The sequence below is a fragment of the Anticarsia gemmatalis genome, chromosome 16, assembly GCF_050436995.1.
Source record: "Anticarsia gemmatalis isolate Benzon Research Colony breed Stoneville strain chromosome 16, ilAntGemm2 primary, whole genome shotgun sequence".
In the NCBI taxonomy this organism is placed as follows: domain Eukaryota; kingdom Metazoa; phylum Arthropoda; class Insecta; order Lepidoptera; family Erebidae; genus Anticarsia; species Anticarsia gemmatalis.
In genome coordinates, this window is record NC_134760.1 from 8890171 (window position 1) to 8908536 (window position 18366).

General features: G+C 38.5%; 1 protein-coding gene across 1 annotated transcript; it reads right to left on the reverse strand.

Moving 5' to 3' along the window:
- Nucleotides 1-32: 32 nt before the first annotated feature.
- Nucleotides 33-18318, reverse strand: Gp210 (nucleoporin 210). Its single transcript, XM_076124167.1, has 29 exons — nucleotides 18073-18318; nucleotides 17850-18000; nucleotides 16747-16867; nucleotides 16330-16417; nucleotides 15816-16046; nucleotides 14987-15458; nucleotides 14813-14898; nucleotides 14379-14561; nucleotides 13943-14074; nucleotides 13623-13708; nucleotides 13253-13416; nucleotides 12839-12967; nucleotides 12447-12589; nucleotides 11861-12068; nucleotides 11475-11594; nucleotides 10984-11184; nucleotides 10356-10598; nucleotides 9872-10018; nucleotides 9523-9633; nucleotides 9081-9270; nucleotides 8642-8742; nucleotides 8160-8444; nucleotides 7609-7787; nucleotides 7103-7242; nucleotides 6494-6675; nucleotides 5875-6067; nucleotides 5266-5517; nucleotides 4622-4837; nucleotides 33-3300 (listed from the first exon to the last, which is right to left on the reverse strand). Exons 1-29 carry the CDS (start codon nucleotides 18231-18233, stop codon nucleotides 3080-3082), a joined length of 5136 nt encoding a protein of 1711 aa, XP_075980282.1. The 5' UTR covers nucleotides 18234-18318; the 3' UTR covers nucleotides 33-3079.
- Nucleotides 18319-18366: the final 48 nt, after the last annotated feature.

Here is an 18366-nt window from a genome sequence, read left to right on the forward strand (position 1 = left end):
AAAAAAGGGTAATTAAAAATAAAATACAGATATCAATTAAAAAAATACTTTACTTCACACATCACAACTTATTTCCCTATACCCAGTACAGGCGTACAAACACATTTTATATTACAACAATATCAAACATTGGATTCTAAAACAATGACTTAGTGTAAAATGTGTTTGTATTCAAAATACGTCACAATTTGTATCGAAATGAGAATACAATTATAAAAAACAACTAACTAGTTTCTTTGAGATCTTATTTACAAAATTGTATTTACATTTCTAGGCATTCATTTCATTACAACTATTTTTCGTCACTCACAGAGAAACTGACTTCATGATTTGAGTACATTGGCATTTTAAACATTAGGTATTAGGTACCAAACAGAACATTAAAAAGAAAATTAAATCTACGTCGCTGTGAATGACAAAATCAGTTGTTTATCTCGAGACAAGAAATGCCGTTTTATAGCTTATATTTATATGAAAACATGTAATAGAAGCAGTAATAAGCAACGAAAAAGCTACTGCAAATACTGTAAATTTGCTTAAACAAAAGAACATGATATAATTCTCAAAATATATTTTTTTGTGAAGTCAGAATTAGTTCAGGTTTAGCTAAATAATTTAAGCTATACAGCAATGAATACCATAACCCTACGATTCAATGATAAAGCGAATTCAATATTGATAAAAGAAAACTTATAATTATTACACAACAAGATTCTTATTTAAACCCATACTCGCTTACCTATTCCAAATGAATTTGAAGGAAACATTGCCAATCTGATGTTAAAAATTAAAATATGAGGTTTGTTTTTCATTAAATAACAAATAATTCACGTAGTCAACAAGAGGAATATTAAAAATCAAACACATATACTGAATTAGTACGCCATTTTGAAAAAAAAATATAATGAGAGATGCAATTTTATATGCTTACATTTGGAATAGATTTCACAATATTATTCAGAGGTTTCTTCTACCAGTTATTAAACTAGTCCATCCATACTTGATCCATATTAAAAAGAAAATTTGGCATCGAAATACTCCTAACCATAAAGAAGAATCTTAATTTCTCACTCGACTTCAATTGGTTCGAAATCTTTATAAATAGATTTTATGGGCACATATTCAACCCTTTTGATAAAAATCGTTTCAATATTTTGTAGATGATAGAAACGAAGGGGGTGTATATAACTGGTTTTTTATTACAATCTGAGGGGTGCAGCTGTCAGTGTCCACTATTTACCTATATTTTTCAGTTGGTAAAGTTTTCGATTGACGATATAAAAAACTTTAATTTCATCCTTTCACACAGTTTCACTATTACTTATTATGAATTGAATATGTCCTATTGATTTAATACTAACTATGGAATATTGTAAGCGCGAACAGTAAATGAATGTTTCAAAAGACCCATTATGGCCACTGCTGAATAAAATGTACCGGTTCATTGCGTTTACAAATGAATAATACATTGATACAATTTCGTTCCTATTTGGAAACAAAATGTCTGGCTATAAATAAAATAAAAGCCGATAACGATACTCTAATAGCGATCCGTACATCCAAATGAATATACGTTGCCGGAAGCAATCTTTTATACTTAGGTTGAAAGGGAGCATAGGATAAACAAAAAAAAAATATTTTTAATGCTGTAGACTAGTCACTTGAGCTCCGGAATTAAACAAAATATCATATCACAACTAAAAGAACTTGCACAACCTTAAGCCGCGTACTGACTGAGCGAGTAGCCTCGCGAGACAATATCTAGGTCTCTTTTCTTTCAGATCGAAATGAGCGGGACCGAGATACTGCCTCGCGAGGCTGCTCGCTCAGTCAGTACGCGGCTTTATGCTTTGCTACACACATATTGGATTTGACATGTTCAGTTCGACAATATTTATCGAACAACAAAGTCGACTCCACTCATCTGTTCGGCTTGTACTGATCGGGTTATCTACACATATTCGGTTTTACCGGCCAGCAATTCGGTTTTACCGGTCAGCAAGAACCGAATATGTGTACACACAAGTTTTATAGATATTAAAACAAATTTTCAGTTTTAATTAATCCTCTTTGCAACGAAAGTAATATTATATGAGGGTGTATATGAATGGACGGCTATTTACATCAACCTTTTGTACAAGATATATGGTTAACTACAAATATACAGAACTTAAATCTTGACGTCAAAGTAAATTATGTATTAGTTAATTATGTAAGTACATTCTAGAATGTTGTAATATCATAAGACTTGATTATGCGTTATAGTGTCAAATATATTTCACTGTAATGTCAATTATTGAAATGAAAGTAGTTAACATTTATGAACACAATGACATGCAAATAATATTAGTGTATGTTCAGTGGATGTAAGTTTTTTTCTAAGTCTATGCCAATGCTCTTCAAGATATTTGTGAAGCCTGCACGTACACGGACGTATACGTTCTTTTCTTATACGTACTGGATTTTCACACTTAGCAGAGTTTTATTGTATTAATATAGATTTTTTTACGTTTTCTTTATCAAAAGTCCTGCTATTATTGTTATATTATGGAAGTATTTTGTATGTTACACAGCCTAAAATAGCATTATCGAGTGTAGGTCTCGTGTCTATCCACTTAAATAGTAATTGTCCTACTTATAGTCAAAGTTATTTAATATTGGTCTTATTACCAAATTCAATTAGTTCGAGATTTCATCAGAATTTAGCAGAAAAATCTATAGTTTGTCATACAAATGTCTCATAGTATGAGTTGAAAGGCTAATATAGTCAAATAGCTAGTTATTTTTATACAAAAGATTACTATCCAATTTGCTTTTTTAAATAAAATGTTAACAGAACTAAAAAAGCCTAATTTGAAAGCAAAATGTCAATGTCTGATTTATTTAGAAAAATCATACAAATTGATGTCAATGAACTTTCATCTTTACGTCCATGTCAAATCATATAACTATTTAACAAATCACCGATACGGCGAAACAGTTAAACCGAACTACTGTTTAATAACAAAAAATATACGAGAAATACTCATCAATTCCTTTATAAATTTTGTTAATAAACATGCAAAGTTACGAACTACTGCTATAGGAACATAGAACTCCTTGTCGCGTTTGGTGAAAAGCTCTGATCAGGTAGCATGCTAGCGTCGCCGTATACCGGCGCGGTCGGACCGCTAGACGCGTAAGGACTTCTAGACCATGTTCGTGAACGGTTCAGTGGAGGCGGCGAGTCTGAAGGCAGGACTGTGTGGACCGGCTCTGTTGGCATCCGTAGCGGCGCTTTATGCTGCATCCTTGATTGTACTGTAAAGGAAATTTTGGCTGTATTTTTTGTTGGTAAAATAAAATACTTTTATGCTATTTTTTATTATGATCCTATTTTAATACGCGGTGTTGTCTTCGATTTAAAAGACAGAAATAGAGATCAAATAAACTACGACAACAAATTTTTGATAAAAGTTTTGGGTCAATAATTGGAAGACGCCGCAAAGCTGGGACGAAGCTAATGCAAAAAAAATTACTTTTTTTTACACTTGTGGATCAAAGGCAACTTTTGACACTGTCTTTAAGACATGCTGTATCAAAAATTAGTTATCGTAGTTTATTTGATCTCTATTTCTGTTATTTTAACCGGGCTATTACGAAAGTAATAACATATACTTACTATACATATACGCCAGGGCTACTCCAGCAGCAGTGGCTATAGTGGACACATAAGGTCGCAGTAACGAGAACAGCGCTCCCAGCAACGTGCCGCACGCCACGTCACACTCGCGCTGCACCTCCACGCGGACCTCCTGCGACGTCAGCTTGGACTTCACCGTCACCCAGCCGTGACCGCACGTCTGAGCTTCGTTTGTTACTATTTAACCCAGCTAGTATGACGGTAATATAATATACTTACTGTACATATACGCCAGGGCCACTCCAGCAGCAGTGGCTATAGTGGACACATAAGGCCGCAGTAACGAGAACAGCGCTCCCAGCAACGTGCCGCACGCCACGTCACACTCGCGCTGCACCTCCACGCGGACCTCCTGCGACGTCAGCTTGGACTTCACCGTCACCCAGCCGTGACCGCACGTCTGAGCTTCGTTTGTTACTATTTAACCCAGCTAGTATGACGGTAATATAATATACTTACTGTACATATACGCCAGGGCCACTCCAGCAGCAGTGGCTATAGTGGACACATAAGGCCGCAGTAACGAGAACAGCGCTCCCAGCAACGTGCCGCACGCCACGTCACACTCGCGCTGCACCTCCACGCGGACCTCCTGCGACGTCAGCTTGGACTTCACCGTCACCCAGCCGTGACCGCACGTCTGAGCTTCGTTTGTTACTATTTAACCCAGCTAGTATGACGGTAATATAATATACTTACTGTACATATACGCCAGGGCCACTCCAGCAGCAGTGGCTATAGTGGACACATAAGGCCGCAGTAACGAGAACAGCGCTCCCAGCAACGTGCCGCACGCCACGTCACACTCGCGCTGCACCTCCACGCGGACCTCCTGCGACGTCAGCTTGGACTTCACCGTCACCCAGCCGTGACCGCACGTCTGAGCTTCGTTTGTTACTATTTAACCCAGCTAGTATGACGGTAATATAATATACTTACTGTACATATACGCCAGGGCCACTCCAGCAGCAGTGGCTATAGTGGACACATAAGGCCGCAGTAACGAGAACAGCGCTCCCAGCAACGTGCCGCACGCCACGTCACACTCGCGCTGCACCTCCACGCGGACCTCCTGCGACGTCAGCTTGGACTTCACCGTCACCCAGCCGTGACCACATGTTTGAGCCTCGTTTGTTACTATTACTGTCATTTCACCTGAAAGGAGATTGGTTATATAAGTGTGTTGTTCTTGCCTTGACAAAACTGCAAGAACTAAGGTAGGTTGCCTTAGTTCTTTCTTACTGAGTTAAGGCGTCACACCACGGACATGGCAATAATATGAGTAACAAAGAGACTTTCATCTATTTCATTAAACCGACTGTGAGATTAAATACGCACGCTTAGTCGGATGGCTCTTGTCATACTGTTTGCAACTACAGTAATGCTTAAGACTGCTGATCTACAGATAAATTATCATCTAAGTAAGAAACACATTTATTGTATTACTCACAAATGCACAAAAAATGTTTCATTCACGATTCAAGACATACAGACAGACAGCTAAGTCTTAGTAATAGATATCCCGATATCCCGATCCCGTTTTACCTTTTGGAATCTTAAAATTCAACTCTTAATGAACTTACCGCTATCAACACTAGTTTCCAACTTCAGCCCGGGCGAAGGGCTCAACCTCACAAGTTTCAATGCATGCGGGTGTCCCGACACGGTGAAAGCGGCAGGCGGGTTCAGCAGCGACACTTTAGTCGCCGACACTCGAATCTGAGGCAACAGCAATACCTTCGTACACGCTCGGTATACCGTCCATTCGGCACAAAGTTCCACTTCCGCTGATTCCGTTATTGAAATGGCTGGGATTATTTTGCAGCCGATTTGACCTGAAATTTATTATTTGATTAATATTTTACAGCTCATTATGATTCATACGAAGAGTCCATATTAGTATCGTTTACATTATCAATATCTTATACGTACATGGAACTTCATTGATGAGATGTGTGTGATGACAGGGATATGTTTAGCGACAGTGTGGATGAGAAGTGTAAAGGTTCTTTGCATGCAAGCCATATTTCGATAAGATGCAGATGTGTTGATATAGTGTCTTACAAAAGCAAACGTGTACGTGCGGTCTAACGAGTATTTGAAAACACACTCAGTAGATAAACTATTTATTTGGAGACTATTCTTAACTGTCAATAATACTTATGTATAATAATGTCTAAATACAAACTTACCATTAATAATATCCAGTACAGGTTCAGCAATATGTGGCGCTTTGGTCCTGCAGACGAATGGCAAGTTGATGACAGCGCCTTCGAGCGCATAACGTTGTTCGTCGCTACATATGAAGGGGCCCGATGTTAGGCCGCCAGCTGTGAATGACAGGGGAACTAGCGTTGATGGCCAGTCGCCGGGCAAGAATTCCATCTGCAATAACAATTATATCGGAAGATATTTTTTTATATAAGTAACATCAAGTGGATAACGTTGTAAACTACACATTTGCATAAAAATGGTTAATAATGTTTATTATTAAGAAAAGTGTGTAACTATTTGTTTTATCTAAATAAATAATTAAATCATGCTTGTTGTACTTGTAGTCGATTGTGTATGAAATACACCCGCGTATCGTCATTAACAATGTTAGTCCCACGTAATGGGAGGCGAGCCAATTGCTATACACCGAGCACAATAGCAGTATCCTTATAACTTAGAATAGACCAATGGAACTTTGCCCGACCCGGGAATCGAACTCGAGGCCTCGACATCAACAGTCGTATTAACTACAAGCCAGACCACAGAGGCAGTTATATTTGCTAGTGGTGGAATTTATTTACTAAACTGGTGTTTTACCTTATCCAGAGGTATTTGATGCAACGTATACACATTATGTTGTCTGTCTAATCTGAGCACGTGTGTGGCGGGCGCGTCCTTGGTCAGTAGTGCGAGAGAGACGCCGCTACCGCTGAACACGGACACGCCGCTCGGTGACCGCCAGCCCACACCTTCGAGGCATACACCCCAACCACCAGTCACTAAGAATAATAACAGGTTTTATTAATATTGAGAAAACTTTGAAACAGTTGAACTCTAAAACAAAGGCGTTAAAGATAAGGTAATTACTTGCCGGGTAAATTTGTTTACGCGATTTAGATTCTGTACTGTCATTGACAATTTTCTTATCACGATGTTGGCAATTGACAGTCATGTTTCTAGTAGTCTAGGCATTGCACACATATTATGTAAAATATTAAATTTTATAATATCTCCACCGACACTATGTCAAGACAATCAGTACGTATATGAGACAACAGAGTACTTAAAATCACAAATCATGGGCAACGACTACAGGCAAAAGAAGTATATTATAAGTAGTTACGCAGGCCTACCCACACTGACCGTCCTAAACTAACGTGTGACACTAAAATCAGCCTAAGAACTATGGTATTCAAGTGTACTCACCAACAACTCTATCAGAGCGTAGATCAGACCCGGTGACCCATACTTCGTCCTTGACTGTGACCCCGCTCACCGCACCTTGGAAGGTCATGAACGTGCCTACTGCGTCTATTCCTGATATTAACAGCTCTGTTCCTAGGGCACTGTAAAATGAAAAGTAAATTATTATTGGGCATTACTTCTAAACATAAAATGTTTTCTCTAAAAAGTTTTTTACGGATCACAACGGCCTTAACTGGTTACTATATAAGATTAAATATTTATTCACCCATACCTACCTATGTTACCCATGTCTACCTTTACCTAATGTTATTATTGGTTATTAAAAGAAGAACTTGTAGGCCTTTTTTGTACTACACTTGTCGCCAACCCGCCGAAATGCTGATTACGGTGACTTTAGTCCAAAGGCAATCTACAGGTTACCGGCGTGATTAATATATCGAGTCGTTTACGTGTGCTTACTACTTGAGATAATCAATTGTGAAAATGATGTAGTAGATGCTCGTTACCTATCAGCCGGTTTCCTGGGTATAGCGGAGAGCGGTCCCAGCGCAGTGACGTTGGCGTGCGGCGCCAGCAGCGCGCGGCCCACAGCGCTGCGCATGACGAGGCGGACCGCTGACTCGTGCGCCTCGCCCGCTGCCTCCGCTGTACAGTAGGCTGGCACCGCGATCTCTACGTGGATAGCCTGCATTATAAAAGTTAATGGACATTAAAATACTGCATTAAATGAGACAATATGTTAAGCCATCTAAGGTATTCGAAATGCGAAAGCATTCGCAAATGGTGATGAAGCGTTGCATGCCTAAAAATTCGTTGCGGACATGCAGAGTCCCCAACCCGCACTTGGCCGGCGTGGTGGACACATGGCCAACCCCTCCCTCGTTTGAGAGGAAACCCTTGCCCAGCAATGAGACATTAAAGGGTAATAAAAAACTGGATACCAACAAGTAAAAGTTGAAAACCAACCATACACAGAACAACTCTCTAATCAAAGACTGACTTAGCGTCTTTCATTGAATTAAATTTAAAAGTAAAGTACAAAACCCATTATACTCACACTTTCTCTATAAATATTATTCCTCTCATCTCTATGTTGCGCAACAACTATTCCATATCCCGGCCTAATGGCCGTCACTTCACCCGCGGGACTGACAGAAAACGCCCCGTCTTCATAACCCTTCCACGTTCCCCGAGGTAAAGACTTGAGTCTAATGACTGAGCTCACGGCGATGGCCAGACGGTCGCCTGATGACAGCTCTTTAGGCAGACCTTCGACTGATGTACGTATGTCCGATATACCGAGGATTTCGATTGTACTGTCCCAGGAACGGGTTTCGGATACCTGTGAAAAAACGCTCACGATGAAATAAATTTTAAAATTGAATGTTACAGAAGAATATGTTTATGATACCATGTAATCAGAGATTCATTACCAGTTCGATAACCATTTTTTGTATTTTAAACCGACGTTCCAAAATATACAAAATGATTGGCAAGCAGGCAAAGTTGCACAACTGCAAAAAAGGATTTTTTAGTTACCTGTCCCATATTTCTCACTCTCACGTCGATTGTAATAACTCCAGCCTTCAGAGGAACCACTCGCACCGATAATCCTTCTGCCACTGATCTTTCCAGCATATCTGTACAACAAACCATAAACTTATAAAAATATGCTACTTATATGTGAATCAACTAAAGAAGTGTCCCTTGTTATTCTGTATAATAGTAAATTAAAGACTTAGCTACGGTCAATTTAAAACTTCCAAACCGAAGTTGTTAAAATCTGTACATTTTATTGGTGGTAATCTCCAAAACTAATGATCCGATGTAATTATATCCTTATTTCACAAACAGAAAGCAACGTTTACGTATAAGAAACTTTTAGGATGATCATAATCACGAAAAATCATCACGGGAACAAGATTATAGGCAAACACAAGAATGCTAATGACAGAGTTGCTAATGAACATTTCCTCACCATCAGCATGTGTAGTATACAATCTCCCGGCGGCCGGGTCTCTCACAGTCCAAGTGACCCTCGGCGACGGCTGCAGAGCTGCCAGCGCGGCGGCACTGAGCCCACCCGCTTCTATCCACACGGGACCTGGAGATCCTACCAGTAAGCTTTGTGTAGCCGCACGGACACGCACCCCAGTTATTGGTATCACCTGAAGAATTTTAATGTTAATTATTTTATGGCGAAATAAAGTCACATTGTCGTTCATTTCTATAGTATCACCTGTCAATGGATTACAGAAAAAGGTGATGAAAACTGGGTTAAACTTCGTCACCCTGGATAGAAAAGTTGCAATAATAAAACTTATTAATTACTGATAATAATTTTCAAGTAGTGATAAAAATGCTGTGTTAATGTTCTTTTTCTTATTATTAATAATAATATGTTATGTACAAATAGTTACCTCAACTTCAGATTCAGCGCTCGCCATTTCAACATTACCGATGTCCGTAGCAACTAATTTGATACGTGATGTGCCCGTTGACAAACCGTGTACGGAACCTAGTGTTGAAACCTACAAATACAAGGATTTTTTAGTACATTAGTTTATTATCTATCATTTATCTGTTGGGACAGATATAAAACTTCAAAAAATTGCGTTACTAATTTCGCGACACCTTTAATCAGTCTGAATAAGGTTTTGGAACAAAACCATTAAAATTTCGGAAATTGTATTTCAATCAGATTTATGAGCCAGTACAACAATTTATAAGGGTGTTGTTACTAGCCTAATGGTAATTAAAATAAGTTACCTCAACATGTGACAATCCGCTGATAGCTTTGTACTGCAACGTAGCGAGGTGTGAGGGAGGACCGCCACGGTGACGTAGCTGTAGACGAGCGCCCGGTGGCACACGTCCTGTACTTGGTACTATTTCCAGAGGTGGGAATACTAGAACCTAAAAACACATATAAAACATAAACGATCTTATCTCGCTCGCAGTTGAGTACAATATTACCCGTTGGCGGGATACCAAGACCTTTTCAACTAAATTGCTACCAATTACGAACATGATATTTTGAAGTTTATTACTTTTTGACGGCCAGTGTTAATTTTTCGCCGCGCTTATGCCTTGGAAATAAGACTTAAGTTATTCGTCATTCGATCGTTTTTGAGTCTTAATTCGCATATCGGAAATAAAAGCGAACGCTACAGTCTGAAACAATCAACACGTAGAAGAACTCTAGTACAGCCTTGCATCGTCTAATACATTTACAACTAGAACTTTCACTTACCTCAACTTCCGGACTCCAAACGCCACCAAAGCTAGCGCGAACCTTCCCCGTGCCTTCTTTAACACCACACAACATAGTATCTTTGACACTAATATATCCTGTAGTCCTATAGTCAGGAGCTCGGCCGGTAGACAGGTAGCGGTGAGACACGCCCTGTACGAGCACGGAGACTGGCACGCAAGCGCCCACGCCCACAGCGCGGGATGTTGACACTTCCACGCTTAGAACCTCTTCTATGTTCACCTAGAATAAAGGAAATAATGTTTATGATATGTTTCTTAAATATAATGACCATATAATAATGTGATGTAATGTAAACGGGACTGGAGATTTACATTTGAATAAAGCTTTTGGTGTTAATTCGTATGGTTTTTTCGTGTAAGATGGTATTAGTTAGACGATGCCAGGAGCGTGCGTATACGTGCGGTTTAGCCGTACATGATACCACTAGACAGGTAGGTTAACAGGTCAACATATTTCCGCAGGTTTAAAATGCTCAAATTAGGATGTTCAATGTTAATCTAATCTCTCTAATTCAAGTTTAGTCAATTAATTACTAACAAAAGCAAACATCTATTACAAATAGGACTTACAGATATTTTCATAGTTTTAAATATATAAGTCTCACCTCTATAATCTGCTTCTCTCCTTGCACACAAAGATCAGTAACAATGAGATCGTAAGAGCCCGGTCCGGGTACAGTTGCCGCGAGTATTCCATCCTCCACTAACGCGGACACTCCCTTGGGCGACTCCACGGTGTAACGCCCACTACCGCCCGATACTGTTGCTATGTTGTTCACTGTTTCACCTTCCCATGCTATGTTCACCTTGAATGGTAATACAATAATAAATTGGAGAAAAAGATAAAGAAAAATAGTACCACCTTTATTAATTACGCTGAAACCTAACATTTGAAAATATGCGCTAATATCGCACAGCTGGTTAAAATGAAAATAGTTTTTTTTAATCCGAACCAAATATAGCTCCACATTTTGCCAAGCTACTTACATACACAAAATGTAGCATATCTGGGTTAAAAATCACCATTGTAATAGCAATCAATTCCAGAGAAATTAATAATATTATTCTGTGGAGAAAGAAGTATTCTATTAATTACCTTAACGGGGTCACATTTAAGCGGCGCGACAACCCTCGCTTGTATAGACGCAGTAGCATCAGGAATACTCGCTTTCAGTACACCGTTCCATCCGATGGCTAGATCATCAGCTGACACTATCTGTAAACAAAAAATAACGGTGATAGTAAAAGTGACTTTTCTATTTGCGACGTGACGCGCGTTTGCCGCACGGAGTGAATTCAAAGTGGACCCGCTTATTAGCCATCCAAGGTAAAATGATACCTAATTGATAGTCGCGTTATTTCCTGTATAATTTCAAAATTAGCTCTGAACTTATATTTTAACTTTGAATCGAACTCGATCAATTTAGAATTCGGTTTTATCGGTATTAAGCCAGCTAAGACAATACTTTCAATCCCACTTACTTGATAATATCTATAAGGCACAGGTACTGGCGTGTAATCCGGGTGATGTTCAACAAACAGTCTGCTAGTAGCCTTGTACTCTAAACCTGGGTGATTGGGTTCAATATCCCATGACATCTTCGGGCCTTGTTCGTCGAGTAACTCACGACCGATCGCGTCCATGAGCGTTACTTTTACTGTCACCTCTTGACCGGGACGGAGCCATACTCTGTGAATAAAATGTTTTAATTAACGACTAGTCTTAATAACATTTGCTAGGCAACATCTGTATCTCTATAGTCTAGATAGATATAGAAGCGCTTGTTTTAGTTATATCCTCGTTATGTTTATAATTTAAGGGCCCATTCACAGTGGAGTTTGGAGTGCAGACAATGTAACATGTGCTATCTGCCACTCAGTTCATTATCTGAACGTTGAAGTTGCTGTTCAAGCATCGCGGCGGTTTGACTGCTCATACATTAATCCAACACCTAAGTTGGTGCAAAAGGGTTCTTTTACATACTGGTAGTTAAGACAAATGTATCTAAATGTCGTGAAATGAATATCACACATAAAGCGAACTCAACTAATTAGTTATAATACATACTTAGGTCCCCCGGAGCAGTTGCCGGGTGTCTCAGAAGGTTCAAGTCGTATGCGCGACACATGCGGTGCACACGACACTTCCAGCGCTACAGACTCGCGCTCTTCGTCTGTTTGTGACGTCACTTCTTGACGAGACTCGCCTTTCTGCACAAGGACAACATTATAGTTAATTTAAACGTTAAAGTAATAGGATATCTAAAACTCAAAGAAACCTGCGACTACGACAAATACATTTTTGAGCCACTAGAATGAGAATTTCTAGGGTTAAGACAAGTGTTCATAAATATTAAATTGGTCAAAGAGATCCACCGTATCATCATGAATGTTATAAACAGAGACTTAAAAAAATATTAGATAATACAAACAATAAATATAAAGTAAATCCATACATACTCTACGACATTTGAGCGTGAACAGTTGCACGTCGGGATAGCGATGCGGAGGTGAACCGTCGCGATGAGATAGTTCGGCAACTCGGGATTCACTCGGTACTGGGACTAGAGCTTCACCTTCTGTCAACACCTGAAAATTTATAAATATTAAAGTATTGATCTGAAATGCTAGAGTCCAATTAGACACGCTGTATAGTAAAATAATAATAACTATATAAGCCATCATACAAATATACCACCTACGCGGCATTTTGGTAATTTTAATAAGATCGGATTCATTGAATATTTATAAGTAGGTACATTTATGCGCGTGATATCAAAATGTCCCGTGGTCCAAAAAGTCCCATAATATGATTTAAATGATATTTCGGTAACTTTATTTAATCTTGACTACTGGTTTATTAATAATACTTACAGGTAAAGTAGCGGAGGGTAACGCAGCAACGTTTTGCGGCCACAGTATATTAGGTGCGGCGCGTACAGCCACTCGCGTAGTGTCGCCCGTGCGACCACGTGACACGCGCAGTGTTGATACACCGCGGGTACTCCACACACATTCTAACACGCAACACGCTCCATCTGACAAACAACAGTACAATATTAATACAAAGAATAGTTAGACAAGTAGCTACCTTGGTTAGTATAATTACTTATATACTTACTCTTTTAAAATGTCTATGTTAACACTAACTCTACGTGCTATACAATTTTTTATATAATTTAGAAGGACAGAGTAAAATGGTTGGAAAGTTTATAAAGTTACCACAAAAAGAGTTTGTACTAACCAATAGGCTGTACCCATTTAGCTGCTGTTACATTATGTGGTTCCGGTCCTTCCAGCAATGAGACAGCAAAAGATGCGCAGTTGCAACTGTGAAATAACGAGATTATTACTATGCATATGACTAAAATATGAGTACTTATAATCATTTAGCGAGAATTCAAGTATACAACTGAATCAATGTGTGCTACAAAAGGATAAAAACATTTTCTGTTAGTATATAGACAATATAAATGAACTCAGTCAAAGTTACCTCTTTCAATCTCAGAAAAGACTAATGTCGAACAATAGGACAATATGTTATATTAATTTCATAATACTTACACATGGAAATTATATAGATCGCCGGTGTCAGGACGCGTGGCAGTCAGCGCTACGTGCAAGTAATGCGGCTTGCCAACACGAGCATGTCCTGAACTTGATACTTGCAGGAATTCCGCCGGAGCTGACCATACTCTGAAAATTGATTACAATAGTAGTCATAGATATATAAAGTACTTTTAGTTACATACATTCATACATAATACCACGCCTTTTTTACTTTTGGTTGAGAAAGTGTAATTATATACTGCTATTATTGTGATTAAACTTATTCGCCTATTACAAGCGTCAGCGGGCTATAATCACACTCTTAACATAATGAAAACTTTTCTCCCACGATTAATAGTCTGCGTGAAAAATTAATCATGATCTTTGTAATTTCATTCAAATAACTGTCATTGTATTTGACCCATTAAAGTATAGTCATATGGAATTTTACCTTCCCGTAGCTTTAACATGGGGGTACTTCTTCAGCTGCACTCTAACACCAACTTCTCCAATGCCTCTAATAGTGAGCACGCCGGCTGGCGTCAGAGAGAGAGGTCCTGCTGCCGTCTCGCTCTCAACATCCGACCACACGACAGCCTCGTCACCACCGCCGCGATGTACTAGTTGAATTTCTCTGAAAAATGAGATATTTCAACCATCAAACATTTTTCACAATAGTTATCTCTCCCATATGCTGTACTCTTTTCTGTTTTCATACGTGTAACGTGCACGTATACGGCTACGTGCACGTATACGGCTACGTGCACGTGCATACTTCCGACTAACCAATAAATAACACCTTTAGCAACGCAAAGAAGCAAAAAATATTAATGGGTAATAGATTACTAAGACCATGACAAATAACTAAGTCAATTTAGAACTTACTGCATAGTGTCTGTCCACGCGACGTAGCGTTCAGGCGGCACAACTTCTAACGGTTCTATTACCACTGCTGATACATGACCTTCCACCTACAAAAAAAAAACAATTATTTAATCACCTCAAAAGTAAAAACCTATGTTAGCAGTATAAATAATCAAGTATTTGTTGACTGCTCACCTTTCGCGACCAAGTCTTTCCAGCAATAGAATGCAATCTAGCAGTAACGGTAAACGTTCCAGAATTCTGTGCGACCGCATCAGTCAATGTTCCATTCTCCGTCGATCTCAAAAGATCGACATTAGCCTCTCCTTCAACCGTCAATCTAATAAGAATTTGGTCACCAGCGAACAACGCATGGCCGTCTTTGTCTAGTAAAATACTATGAATGATGAAAGGTTCTTCTCTGATTAGTAGATTTGATGGTCGTAATGTAACTCGAATGCTATACGGTTCAACAACCGTAAGACTGGCAGATGCTACTTCGGTTGCTCCAGAGTACAGATATATGGGTGTTTGGCCTATTTCCGTGCCTCGAACTAAACTGACTGTGTCTTCTAATAGAGCTATATTAGAGTCTGGTACTTTCATGTAGTAGAGGGTTTCGGATATGTCCTCGATTGTTAGACGGCCGGCTCGTGCTCTTACAACTCTGAAATGAAGTAAGAAAAGGATATTAACGATCTTTTGTACACAGAATTGATAATTCCAGTGTAAATAATCTTAATTAATGTAATGAAACATGTAAATAACATTCATTAAAATAGAACTAACATTTTGAACGATGAAAGGGAGAGAACTTTGCTGCATCTGTGCATACTAGGACATAAACTGTTTATTAGTTCATGTAAAGTTCTGCTCACACTGCCTTTGTAAGCGATACGAAGATTTTTTTAGATTCATGGTAATTTAGCAGTGGCAGCCTCTTCCTAGCCATTGAAACAGGGTCAATCCAGGTTGGATAATGAGTTAACAATTGAAATGACAAGGCAGTGATTTGTTTACTTACCTATACCGCATAGTATCTCCCGGCGCAATCAACGCAACAGCGGGAGTGAGCACCACACTGGCGACGACTTGCAAGTCGAAATCAGTGCAGATATGATCAAGGCACACGGTGACACGAGATTCACCGATAGCCTGGCCGTAGAGAAGTACCGAGTGGGACCGTTTTCCGAGAGCCTCGAGTTCAGTGACGCCGCGCGGCGCTTCGTAGTCTGTGTCGCACCATCTCACTAATCTGGGAAGATGCAAGATTATTTAAAGCTATCCAGTTACAAAATTAATTACATGACTAGTCAGCCATTAATGGACTGAGAATATCAATACTTGCACAGGATGCATGATAGGAAGATAGAATAATTGTTAAAAACATCAAATGACAATAATGTATTTTCTTAGTAAGGTATTATATTAGCTATAAATATTGGTTACTAGGCCTGGTGGCCAGTGGCTGTTCTATTTGGATGTTTTGAAACAAAGACTGTTTATGATCAAGTTGCTAGTTTTCTAATTATACTTACTTTACTAGTGGATCTTCACCAACATTACTGCCAAGATTCTCTATGCTCCATGTGAAGCTCACACTTTCTAGTGTTGAGAATTTATTGCCTGAAAAATAATCACAAAACACATTTAAAATATATCTTTATCTGAATTTGTAAATTCTAGTAAGATTTGTTCATTCACAGTCAAAACAGGAAAATAAGGCATAAAATGCCTTAAGCCAAAGATAAGAAATTAACCACACCTAAAAACAATCTTTAGTCGCAACAGCCAACAACAACTAAAAAAAATTAGGAAGAATATAATTGGTGCAATAAAACAGAGTAGGTACATTGATTTATGGGTGCCTTGATATCATGAATTCTAATGATTCTAGCTGTTGTACTAGAATACTAATACACTCAATTTATTACATTTTCATTTTACCAACTTACCCTGGTCATCATAGGCAACAACTTCAAAAGCCTCAGGTGCTTCCTCCAGGTAAAGTTTCCATGTTGTACTCATCACCTTCAGAGAGCTTATCTTGTCTATGTCTACATCTCCACGGAGTATCTAAAATTAGAACCATAATTATTATATTTTTTTTTTTCATTACAATGTGGAATATAGTAAATATTTATTGAGTTATCATAATAAAGATATTATCTTAACTTAATAAATATTTACTATGAAGGATTTGGCACACTGGATAAACATCCGGGCAAACCCCCTGCCTCCATCACTGAGCAGTTTCCCCGCCTGGAACCCTGACTGGAGCGCTAACCTATGACCCTTACTGACAATGTTGTTCATACATATGGCAGGCAGCATTTACTATGACTGGACCGCAGACCACATCCAGTGTGCCAAATCCATAAAAGCCATACTTTTTAAAAATTCTCCTTCATTTTCTCTTAATTCGTTAACCAAGTTTGTTTCTAGGATGGCTTTCAAAGAAGAAAAAAAATATCTATAATTTGTGCCAGTCACTATGATAATTCATTTGATTGTTTACTGATACATAAAGTATGATGAAGTTTGTTTGTAAAACCTTGAACCTAAGTTCAGTAGTCTATAATAGACAAACACAATAATGGTAGAAACATAGAAAGTTAAATTATAATACTTTGGCTTCTTAGTCTCATTGTATAACAATTCCATAACCATGATGTAACATTCTATTTTTGAAATTGTGTAATATGTGTTGGCACTGAAATATGACCAAAGAGTGCTAACAAAGTAATATATTACTACAATAAACATGAAGACTGTAAACATAAATTATGTCAATTACTCTGTATGCATATAATATTTGCAATGTAGAAATAGCTACTTGGTATCACTATGTATTACCTATTTCTCAAATGATCTTTCCGTACAATTTAGAGACAAAAACACCCACAAATTAATTTATATCTCTATAACTTTATACCAATGGAAACGATTGTACAATACAAATAGTTACAATCAATATGCTATCTATTGTGTATTTTTTGTCATCATGACTGTGAAGGAACCTGTTAGTTTCCCGCCATTTCATAAACAAAGTTCATACCTCGCCACTGCTGGCTTCTTCGGCGAGAATGATCACGGAACCAGGTGGTACACATGTCTTGGAAACAGAGACGCGCGCCGCGCGGGAACAGTGACCCCACGAATCATCGTACAACGGCTCCAAATCTATAATGTCATCGCGAGACAAACTCCTACAAAAACCAACATTGTGTTATTGCAAACCACTTCTAACATATCTATCTAATTAGGTATCTAGTACTTACCAAGTATAACAACCTCCCTCAAAGATTTCAAAGGTAAAATTTACATTCAGATCCTCAAACCAAGGCAACTGTACCCTTGGAGTGTTTATTTTACCACAGCCACAAGAGTACACAAATAAACTCAGTAATGTTAAAATTACTGTTGCCGTCGGGGTTTCCATGTTATTATATTCGTAATAACATCAATAAAAACAAAAATATCAACTCTATTTTGAAAATCTAACCTATATCGGCAAATCGCGCATTTCAAACTTTTGACATTTGTCTATGATTCGCGCTTCGGCAACAGATTAT